Genomic DNA, 12241 nt, shown 5'->3' on the forward strand with positions numbered 1-12241 from the left:
TGTGCCATGAGTTGCGCCTACAGTTTCCCAGAAATTAAACTGTGAGCTTCAGAGACAGAAGCTAAGTTTTCCTATCTTTTGCTGTTCTTTTCTCTTTCCTGTAGTGTTCGTTTTTGTTCTCCGCCCCACCAGCGTTCATTTGTGCTGAAAAACCAGACTTGAATCACAGAAGCTAAGAGCAACCATTTAGCCTGACCCTCTCTTCTCCTAAAGAATCACACTTGATGTCCTTCAAGAGCTTTTCCCTTTAAAAAGCATTATATACCAGGAGCTCCCACCTCTTACCTGTCTGGTGGAAACAGACAAAGGGCCAAATGAGAACCCGATAAGACAGGGGTTCTCAACCTTTCTCTTTCTGAGGCCCCCCCTGCCAACATGCTATAAAACTCCATGGCCCACCTGTGCCACAACAACTGTTTCCTGCATATAAAAGCCAGGGCCAGCGTTAACGGGTAGCAACCAAGGCAATTGCCTGGGGTCCCACGCCACAGGGGCCCCCATGAAGCTAAGTTTCTCAGGCTTCTGCTTCGGCCCTGGGCTTCAGCCCTGTGCGGCAGGGCTTAGGCTTTCTGCCCTGGGCCCCAGTGAGTCTAAAACTGGTCCTGCTTGGTGGACCGCCTGGAACCTGCTCGCGGCCCCCTAGGGGGCCCCGGACCCCTCATTGAGAACCACTGCGATAAGAAACATCAGTAAAGAGTTAGGCACAGGAGAAACTGAAATTGATTTTGAATTCACTGCCCACAATAAAGAAGAGAGATACCTCCTCAGGTTTTCAGGAATAGTAGAAGATTTCCCATTAAACTTAAGAAAAGTTATGCACTACCTTTGGGGAAATGAAAGCAATAGCAGACACATCTCACAGTGTGAGCAACAGTACAAGATGGTCTATTTCGGTCTACAGGATAGACAGGCTGTATAAAATCTCCATTATCAGTGGGAAATTTATTCTAGACACAGATACTAGGGGTGACATCCTGGCCCCATTGAAATCAATAGTTTTGCTAAAATAGGATTTTACCCAAGACCTTTTAACTTTGGCAACTCCTGTCTAGCTAATAAAAATCATCATTCAAGAACTGGGTGTTTCTGTTTTATGGGAATACTTTCAGCTAGAGATGGGCACAAAATATAACCCCAGAGCTGAATGCCCTTTGATTTTGGGGAAGATTCAGACACATCCAGACCCAAATCCTTTTTTGAACGTGGCTATTTGAGTACAGCTCTACCTAGCACCTATCTACCTGTAGAACTTTACAATCTGATTTCGACAGGTGATGAGCACCTGCAGCGCACACTCAAGATTCTTACATAAAACATGACCTTTAAAATGCTATCCAGACTGAATTGTCAGAACACCCCTGTAAAGTAGGCAGGCAGGCAAACATATTCCTCACTTTACAGGTGTGGAAAATGAGTGAAAGAGAGGTTGAGTGATTTTCCCAAGGCCCCAAAGCGAGTCAGTGTCAGAGTCAACCATGTTATTGAGACAGTGCTGGCACTCTTCAGGAGTCCCTGGCTCTTAGTGCTGTGCTCAGACCATGACACCACTCCACTCTGCTATGCATGGTTTGCACTGAGTTTTTTAATCTCTTCACCCACCTTTAAAAAAAAAAACACGCTAACTAGTGGGTTTGAACAATAAGATGCGTTCACAAAAACGGATACGTTTTACGGACAACACTCAATAAAGGAGGTATTTTCCTTTGATTCACACCTATAATTTCCTTTAACATTGACAGGACTTACACACATCCAGAGGCGTTTGAGCCCTGCTAGATGTTTCGGTTGACTCATGCCCTGGGAGACCTCTGGAAATAACGACTAATGACCCAAACATTACATTGAAAAGATTTGTACCTGAAGTTGACTATTCCACTGGGTGGGGGTACCTACTTGTTAGGATCTGCTCCTTTGAAATATGCATTAACAGTTTCTGTGAATGCTGCTGCTACAGGGAGGGTGTCCTGGGCCCCCATCGTCAAAGGACTGGGTCCCCTAGAAGAGCCTGCAACAGAGGAAAAACTTTCCCTTGTTATGTGCATATAAAACATTACAATTACTCAAAGCCAGTTGTACCAGAGGTGGGGGAATAAAGAATCATTTACTGAAAATAAAAAGTCAAGTCTGGCATTTTGCTTTTATTTGTGAGCAGTAAAAGTCCCCTGGGTGTTCAGAATGGGACTGAATGCGTTTACAGATGGTCATTTACTCTCTGTATAACCACAATAATTTAAGTTCTTTACTATGAACAGCACGGGAAAGCAGAAAACCACAGGCAGCGGCACACATCCGAAGGAACGTTGATGCTTTATGAATAAGGCAGTCTTTGCATGACAGTTTGTGCAGTACACGTCTGTGTTCTACAAAAGAGAGCTGGGTGATGTTTTAACCAAAACACTCCATCGCCCCACAATTTGCAGTAAATCAGTTGGCACCGGGCTTTTTTGGAAGGGATGAGGCCCAAGGCCTTCTTTTCGCTTTTGTGCCCGATGGGAAGCACAAACCTCTGCATCTATTCCAAGGCAGCACTGGCTCTGCAGTTTCCTTCCCTCTTCCCTTCACCCAAACCGAGCTGTTGCTGTCTGCCACATTCTCTCCTCTATAGGTAGCAGATATCTGTGTCTAAGTTAAATGTTGCTCCAAGCAGCGTTCACATAGACTAAATACCTGCATGCCTTTCTGAGATGGAGGTTTGTACAGGCACTGTTTGCTGGCCCAGCTGCAGCCAGGCTCTCATAGGAACATGGCCAACAGAGGAGGGGTAACCTAGAGCAACAATGCAGGGGTCAAAGCTTCCATGACAATGGGGATTCTTTTCCTTTTGGATCTTGGAGATCTGTGGGAATACTGGGAATATTTCAAAGAAACTCTGGCCCTGATTCAGCAAAACCTTAAGCACATATTTAAGTCCTGCTGAAGACATTGAATAGGGATATGCTTTAGTGCTTTGCTGAATTGGGGCCTTTGACATTCACCTCAGGGAATTTCCAGCGCCTCCCCCACATAGGCACATCTGTAGGAAGATACAATTTGGCTTGGGTGATTTATGAACCTTTCAGCATGGGTAAGCCCATTTACAAGCAAGACTAGTGTAAATTATAGTTTCAGAACGAACCCACGAGAAATTCTGAATTCAATCTGGAATCAGAGAAAACTTGGCAGTTCAGGTTGAGTTTTGGGTTTAAATTAAATTCAGAGTGAAACTCAGGGATGCAAACCCACAGCAATTAATTCAGGAGAGTCATATAATTAGAAGAAATGGGAGGGTTGCAGGGATTAAAGTACCAAGATATTTGCTTCAATCATGCACTGCATGTTCTGTAATGGAGAGATTCTATGCAGCTGCCACCATGCATACTCAACATGAACACTAAAATAACTAACCCCTGGGTGTTTGCAGCCATTGATCTTTCCTTTGCTGGCAATGAGCTTGCTTCTATGTAAGAAATCCTAAATTAGCACCAAAGGGGTAAAAACTGAATAAAGTCACATTAGGGGGAAAGAGTAGATGAATTCACAATTTGCATATAAATCAAATATGGGCATGTGGGAAATTTACACACTACTTTCCACACTGACAGCTAAAGGAGGTGCCTTGTTTACTGAAAACAACAATAGAAAGGAGTATTCCCAATAACAAGTGCCTTTGGCATCAAATATTGTTTTGGCAAAGATCTAGTTTCTCTTTTAATGGAAATTCTAATAGATTAGAATGATTAATTACTAATCATTTACCAATGGCATGACATACTAAAGCTTTGAGACAATAATAATGAATGACTTATACCTTTCATTCATTCTCTGGGAATCTGAATGCATGTTCAAACCTTCAATCCGTATTGTGGTAGACTATGCAAATCAATAGGTTAAGGATGAGCATGGGGATGGGGAACGTAGCATTGGCTTGATTTTCAAAGGTACTGAGCAGTCACAGCTCCCATTAGTTTAATTAGAATTGGAGGTGCTCAGCACATCTCTTAAAAGCAGGCTTTGTATTTTTGTAACTAAAACCAGCCTGTTAAGTTCTCTATCCTGCCCTTCCTGGTCTGGCTAAATCTCTCCCAGAAACAAAAAACAATATGGATTATTTCAAAGGAAAGGCTGTGTTTTAGAGATGGGATTTTAAAATATAGATGTCAAACTATGCCTACCAAACCTTGGGGCTTTTATTTTGCAGTACAAAGTTTGTGCACTGCTGGTATTAACAAATTTTGCAAATGCAGTTCAGTTTATTCGTGCTTCCAAGGCCTTGATGCAATAAAGATGAATGGTTTAGGTCACTCATTCACCTGCTGCAAGTGTAAATGCAGCAGCAAATCTCTGGATGTTTTCAATCCACCCATAACTTACTGAGCAAAGATGCTGAGGTATAGGGATAAAGTGACAAATGGGGGCAGCACTAGATTTAAGCATCCTAATATGGTACAGGACTGAATATGGTACTGCCACTGAAATGTCTATATCATCTATGTTGACAGCTATCCTTCCTGCTGCATTTTGACTTAGAGTTCTTGAAGAGAGAAAGGATCAAACCCATGCAGAAGCAACAGTAGTAAGGGAAATGCAGATCAGATAGCTGTAGCTTTTAGATCTCTTCGCCATGAAAAGGGCCCAGATATCTACCTATCAGTGAGAACACAAAAAAGGGTGAAGCCCCTTTGCTTGTACAGTGGGTCTGGCCACAGCATGTGTACAGCAAGGGATCAACTGATATATTTATTACTCACTACCCTGGCTTTTCTGAATCTTAAAAATGGTTACACCTCCACAGATTTATTCCAGACTTTGAACTGAAAGGCATATTCATTGTTGAGAAAGATCAGAATGTTGTGACTAAAAACCAACCAAACAAAAAAAGTGGGAGAACAAAGCTCCTTCAAAACTGGAGACTGTGGAGTCTTTGTAAGGCTCAATGCCCTCGTCTATTCAATGGACTGAGTGAGGATATGGAATTTGGGAGAATGGATTATACGCTAGTCTCATGTGGAGCTCTTTTTCTCCTTGTAGGAATAATTTTAGAGTCTGAGTCTGTCCTTCTTGAAGAGAAGGTATGTGAAAAGTTTTCAAGGATCTATCAACTGCTTCTAAAATATCATTCATTGTCATATCTAGTCGAGAACCTCTATATAAGCAATCACATTTATACCTTCATTTTGTCTTTTAATTGTCCTTGGATCTGGATGTGAGCAGGGGTTTTCATCATGACCACATTTCTCTCAAACATTTATGATCAACTCCATTTTTTTTAATATGGGTTTGATTATATATTTATTTTACACCCCGCCCCACAAATCTGGATCTTTATGCAAATCTGACAGTACAACCTGGATCAAAATAGTACAGTAACAGATTAGCATTAAAGGAATAATTAAGTAAATTTTGGATGAAACATCAAATATCTAAGTTTAGACAATATATCTTCAATAAGAAAATATTAAGACATTTTAAACATTCCCCTCTTTCTCATACCCTGTACCTAAGGCACATCACCAGGTAGCTGAGTAACATGCACAAATGATGGTTGCTTATTTTGATTGCTGGGATTTTCCCTTTTAATTTCTAATGTATCTTAAAAGTGTGTAAAAATTAAGGTAGCCAGGCATCTCCTCTTCGACTGAACTTTTGAAGAGGCTCAAGAAAGTGGGTTATTTCAGCAAAAGGTCTGAAATAAAAGATGTTCAATAAATTTGCACCAGATCAACTTGTTTCAGTCTATAGGACAAGCAGAACAGACATTTGGATAATTGGCCCACTTTTTGCTAACCACACATACATTCACATGCGCCATGCAGAAGGACACAAACACACATATGAACACGATTCTTTTAGGATGAGGGCAGAAAACAAGTGCATTCACAGTTTAATGCAAAGGTGCTAGAAGCTCCTTAAATGAATTTACCCAAACTTCAGAGATCCACCATGTAAACCTGAGTCCACAATTAGGTCTAAGTAAAAATCCCCAGCTTTTCCCCTTCTGGACAAGCTAATTCATCCCTAAAAGAAAATATTCACAAGTATTCAACAAAAGATTTGATTTCCTAAGCACATCATACTGAACTACAGAGTGGCTTTTTCCAATGCAGAGTGAAGAGTGCATGATTGTGTGACAACATGCTATCTAAGAGATGAACAACTGATGCAGAAAATGATTGCTGTGCAGATTAAACAAGCCCTCTTGCACTCTCACAAATTTCACTTCTGCACCTTCATATTCTACTGATGCGCTATTGAAGTCAACAGATGTGTTGTACCTCTCCAGACATCCCTAATACCAGCCCAGCAGGTAATAGACCTGATGAAATCCTTGCAGCTAGATCTAGAGAAAAAGAGTCTGAACAACAGCAGGTACATCAGAGGTGGGCAAACTACAGCCCACGAGCAACATCCGGCCCATGGGACCGTCCTGCCCGGCCCCTGAGTTCCCGCCCCCTCCCCCACAGCTTGCCCCTGGCCCCTCCCCTGCAGCGACGCACTCCTGCTGCTCTGAGCAGCATGGTAAGGGGGCGGGGGGCAGTCAGGGAGCAGAGGGTGGTTGGATGGGGCGGAGGTTCGGGGGGGCAGACAGGGGATGGGGAACAGGGAGGGTTGGGAGTGGGAGTCCCGGGGGGCCTGTCAGGAGGTGGGGGTGTGGATAGGGGTGGGGGCAATAAGATGACAGGGAACGGGGGGGGTTGGATAGGAGGTGGGAGTCCCAAGGAGCCTGTCAGGGGGCGGGGGTGTGGATAGGAGTCAGGGGGGACAGTCAGGGGACAGGGATCGGGGGGGTTGGATAAGGGGATGGGGCCCCAGGGGGCAGTTAGGGGCAGGGGTCCCGGGAGGGGGCGGTCAGGGGACAAGGAGCAGGGGGGTTGGATGGGTTGGGGGTTCTGAGGGGGCAGTCAGGGGGCGGGAAGTGTGGGGGGGGGATAGGGGTCGGAGGCCAGGCTGTTTGGGGAGGCACAGCCTTCCCTACCCAGCCCTCTGTACAGTTTTGCAACCCCGATGTGGCCCTCGGGCCAAAAAGTTTGCCCACCCCTGAGCTAGATCCTTAAAGCTTAAACCTTTCTTGATCATGAGGAAACATTCCCTAGTTTTCAGCATTCTGCAGACCCAAACACTATTTTGAGCCTGTGACTGAAGAATTCATTTTAAAGGCAGATATTTTATTTCTGCTAAAGTAATCTTGTGGGAGGCATCTCCAGCTTCCCTACACTATCATGCACACATCTCCAACTTGGCATCTCTGCACTGAGCAACACTTTTGGAACAGAAGGTCACAGGTGAATGTATGAGACCTCATCCTTATCACAGACAGTAGCTAGCTCTGGAAAGCAGATGGGCTGACACATCATAAGATCCCTTGTACCTGAAGGAAGGAATGTCTACTAATAGCATTTTCTTTTCATAGACAGTACAGGATTTGAAACGAAGAACAAACAATAAAAAAATAATCTAAAATACCCAGATACCTAGGAAGAGAGAGAACTGGGCATTGCATCAATCCACATCATCCTAGGCAGGTATCTGGTATGACATTCACAAAGGCAGCACAGAGAGTTATTTTGTGCTCATGTGAAACAATTAGAATAGGGATGAAACAGGTAGAATAACTGATGGGACACTGAAGGGCTGCAATATGAAGAAGAGTTACGCTTACATTTGGCAGAAGGAAGCCACATCCATATATTCTGATAAATACAGAACAAGGATAGCACTTAATTTCCTATTTCCAAAATCTTAGATTTCAAATTATTTAACATCTCTGCATCTCTAATTTTAAATCCCTTATTATTTATTCCAACTTCCAAAGCACAGCTTTTATGTAAACATGTCCCGTAATGTAAACAGTCAAAGTTCTGCTGGAGGAAGAAATGAGACTAGGAAAAAGATTTTTGCGTTGATACTACAGCTGAAGAACTAAACTTCCTGGAACTGAAATTTTGATATCTTTAGAATAGCTTTGGACATGTATAAAATGATAAAGTCTGATAATAACCAGATTATCTTTGACTTCAAGTACAAATGATGCTTTGTGAATTTGAGAGTAACAGCTACATATTTCTATGTTTGGATCGTCAGCAGTCCCTAAATATAAAAATGATGTAACACTAGTCTCTGACTGATGTGTGTTGGTGAACTTGGTGCATTCTCTACCAATTCTCAAAACCAGTTCAGTAGGAGTATCCGCAATACAATTTCCCCCAGGCAAGTCCAGTTGTGCTTTATCATTTGTCCATAAAATTGATCACTTGCCTGCTGCAGTTATTTTCCTCATGACACGGTCAATGTCCGACAAAATTTGTGACATGTCTAGCGTAGGGCTGTCAAGGTTCCTTCCCCACTCTGAACTCTAGGGTACAGATGTGGGGACCTGCATGAAAAAACCCCTAAGCTTATTTTTACCAGCTTAGGTTAAAACTTCCCCAAGGTACAAACTATTTTACCTTTTGTCCCTGGACCTTATTGCTGCCACCACCAAGTGTCTAAGAAATAACAGGGAAAGAGCCCACTTGGAAACGTCTTTCCCCCCAAAATCCCCCCAAGCCCTACACCCCCTTTCCTGGGGAAGGCTTGATAAAAAATCCTCACCAATTTGCATAGGTGAACACAGACCCAAATGAACACAGACCCACAGATCCTTGGGTCTTAAGAACAATGAAAAAGCAATCAGGTTCTTAAAAGAAGAATTTTAATTAAAGAAAAAGTAAAAGAATCACCTCTGTAAAATCAGGATGGTAAATACCTTTCAGGGTAATCAGATTCAAAACATAGAGAATCCCTCTAGGCAAAACCTTAAGTTACAAAAAGATACAAAAACAGGAATATACATTCCATTCAGCACAACTTATTTTATCAGCCATTTAAACAAAACAGAAACTAATGCGATTGCTTACTGACTTTTTACAGGAGTTCTGACCTGCATACCTGCTCTGGTCCTGGCAAAAGCAACACACACAGAGAGAACCCTTTGTTTCCCCCCACTCCAGCTTTGAAAGTATCTTGTCTCTTCATTGGTCATTTTGGTCAGGTGCCAGCGAGGTTGTCTTAGCTTCTTAACCCTTTGCAGTGAAAGGGTTTTTCCTCTGGCCAGGAGGGATTTAAAGGTGTTTACCCTTCCCTTTATATTTATGACAAGGGCCATCTCTTCCTATTACCAACCCTTATGCGCACTCCAGTCCACCTGCAAGTTATTCTGCAAGATGACCTTCTGGTCAAAACATTATTGTTATCTTTACTGACAATATCCAACATGCTTTCATCCTTATCTTTATTCTATTAGCAGCCTGCACACTGATATAGCACTCTCTACCGCCACCCACTCTACTGCTTTTATTGTTCCCTTTTTAGAGAGAGCTTTGGATAACAAAGGTGCAGAGACCCAACAGTGAATCAACAAAAACATTTTAATTTTAGGCAGTAGTGGCCACCAGAGGGTTGTAGAGTGTGGATGCTGTTATTTTGTTATCCTTTATGTTCATGCAAACACCCAGCAGGGAACAATTCACTTGTTGTTCAAGTTGACACAGGACCCAGGATCAATCAAGAGTACTAATAGAGGAACTCTTACTCTGTTTGAAATCAGAAAATTTAGCCCAGGTCCCTCAAAATTGGAGCAGTGACAACAGCACTAAGTCTGGGTTTGTAAAACCTCATAGAAGAATAATAGCCAGGTGCGTGCAAACGTCCCCACTATATTTATACAAATATGATACACCGTTGAAATATATTATCAGGCATCTTCTCAAGCCTGGGGTAAATATTAGATTGTTCCAAAGATTCGGACACTTGATAATAAAGAAAGCATTCTGTTGGTAGGGACACAATTCTTTTTTCTTTTTTTAGAGAAGCTAGCTCTAAAGTCTAATTCTTTGGAGGTTAAGTAAGATGCCGGCATTCAGTTGTGTATATGGGAGCTCAAAATAGCAGATACTGTTCAGAATCAGAAACATCAAAAATATCTTGACAGGAAAAGAGGGACTAAGGCTCTCTAGCCACCAAGAAGCAGAAGATATGCAATTGTTATCCCTTGAAGAAAAACAATCTGCACTTGGGAAGCAACATACTGGTAATTAATGGCATAAGGATTTTTTGAGTAATTTATCTGACCATCTATTTTAGTAATTCAATTAATGTGTATGCCAAGAAGGGTATAACCAAGCCACCAAACCTTCAGTGATCAACCACACCAAAAATTAAATAGGGGTAAGGTTTTGCACATTTTTAAGACTTTGGCGCTGAGGGTTTACATATATACAGTGGAAACTAGTGTGTGTTGATTTGTTAGATAATGGGTTAAGTAGCATGTAGATTCTGCTCAGGCAACAGATCCTAGAGCAGGGGTGGGCAAACTTTTTGGCCCGAGGGCCACATCGGGGTTGCAAAACTGTACAGAGGTCCAGGTAGGGAAGGCTGTGCCTTCCCAAACAGCCTGGCCCCTGACCCCTATCTGCCCCCACCCACTTCCCACCCCCTAACAGCCCCCCTCAGAACCCCCAACCCATCCAACCCCCCCCACTCCTTGTCCCCTGACCCTAACTGCCCCCTGGGACCCCACCGCCTATCCAACCCCCCCCGCTCCCTGTCTGTCCTGACCCCTGTCCACACCCCCACCCCAACAGCCCCCCCACAGGACTCCCACCCTCTATCCAACCACCCTTTGCTCCTTGTCCCCTGACCGCCCTCTCCCGGGACCCCCCCACCCCTAACTGACCCCCAGGATCCCACCCCATTATCCAACCCCCCCTGCTCCCTGACTGCCCCCCAACTCCTATCCACACCCGTGCCCCCTGACAGACCCTCCCGGGACTCCCACCTCCTCTCCAACGCCCCCGCTCCCTGTTCCCTGATTGCCCCGACCCCTATCCACACCCCCACCTCCTGACAGGCCCCCTGGGACTCCCACTCCCAACCCTCCCTGTTCCCCATCCCTTGACTGCCTCCCCAGAACCTCCGCCCCATCCAACCGCCCTCTGCTCCCTGACTGCCCCCTAGAACCCTCACCCCCTTACCATGCTGCTCAGAGCAGCAGGAGTGCATCACTGTGGGGGAGGGGCCAGGGGTGAGCCTCCCCAGCAGGGAGCTCAGGGGCCAGGCAGGATGGTCCTGCCGGCTGGATGTGTCCCGCGGGCCATAGTTTGCCCACCTCTGTCCTAGAGGCATTAGTAAATTGCAGTGCAGGAGGAGATTATATAATCACATACTATAATTAACGAGAACTGCTTTCCACATAAACTCTGCTATAGGAGTCTCTGACATTTACTTGAGCAGACTGGACAATAGTCAGGATAGTTGGGGAACAATGTACTTGTTGTGGCAGAGCTCTGACCTTGTCCCCACGGGTCCTGTGCTTCCAGGTGGTTTATGCTAGCTTCAGAGGCTCACTGTGACCCTCCACGTAGCCCTTCTCTCTCTAGGGCCAGGGATACAGTCTACTGAGCCCTTTTCATCATAAGCCAGCAATGGAGGTTGGTGAGAGAATTCCCACAGTCTCTGTTGCTCCTACGACCTCATGCCAAAACAGTTTAGCCTTTTGTCCTGACAGGGGCCTGTTTTCCCGTCCCAGGAGATGTTTCTGTAGTGGTGGGTTGCGGGGAACCCAGGCCTGCCCTCTACTCGGGGTTCCGGCCCAGGGACCCTAATGGTAGCAGCTGTTGGCAGCCAACCTTTTACTGCCAGAGTTGCTACATTTCCCTGGGCCACTTCCCCACAGCTCTTCTGTTTCTTCCTTCTTCACCCTTACCTTAGGGCTCCCTTACTAATGACTTGAGGGTGTCTTCATTAACCAGCCCTTCAGCCATACTTCCTCTCCTCTGGCTCCCTGACTCCTCTCTGCCTGACTGGAGTGAGCCCTTTTATATGATCAGAGGGGCCTTAATTAGAGTCAGGTGGTCATATTAGCTTAATGGCCTCACCTAACTCTTTGCAGGTTAATTGGAGTCAGGTGTTCTCATTAGTCTGGAGCAGCCCCTGCTCTGGTCAGTCAGGGAACAGAAAACTTAATCCAGTGGCCAGTATAACTCCCTTCTGCTACACCCAACTGGCCGGGGTCTATCACATCATAGAGGATGTTCTTCCTAGTGTGGTTAGAAGAACCAAAAGTCGCTTTGTTTATCTAAAGGAATCTAAGTGAGTCACACCATGCCATAGGTAAATCCAGGTTGCAGAAAGCATGTATGTGTTTCTTTTATGGACAGGAGGGATACTTTGGTCCTCCTTCACTGATAATCTTCTCTATCAACCAACTGTTGGCACACCTCAGTTG

At 44.5% G+C, this 12241-nt stretch overlaps 1 protein-coding gene across 1 annotated transcript in view; it reads right to left on the minus strand.

The window, feature by feature from the left end:
- Positions 1-12241, minus strand: part of SGIP1 (SH3GL interacting endocytic adaptor 1) — a 168381-nt gene that overhangs the window by 19962 nt on the left and 136178 nt on the right. The window contains exon 19 of the mRNA XM_074961575.1: positions 1894-2005. Coding sequence (XP_074817676.1) covers positions 1894-2005 — 112 coding nt within the window. The remainder of the gene's footprint in view (positions 1-1893; positions 2006-12241) is intronic.

This window comes from Natator depressus, chromosome 8 (assembly GCF_965152275.1).
Source record: "Natator depressus isolate rNatDep1 chromosome 8, rNatDep2.hap1, whole genome shotgun sequence".
In the NCBI taxonomy this organism is placed as follows: Eukaryota; Metazoa; Chordata; order Testudines; family Cheloniidae; genus Natator; species Natator depressus.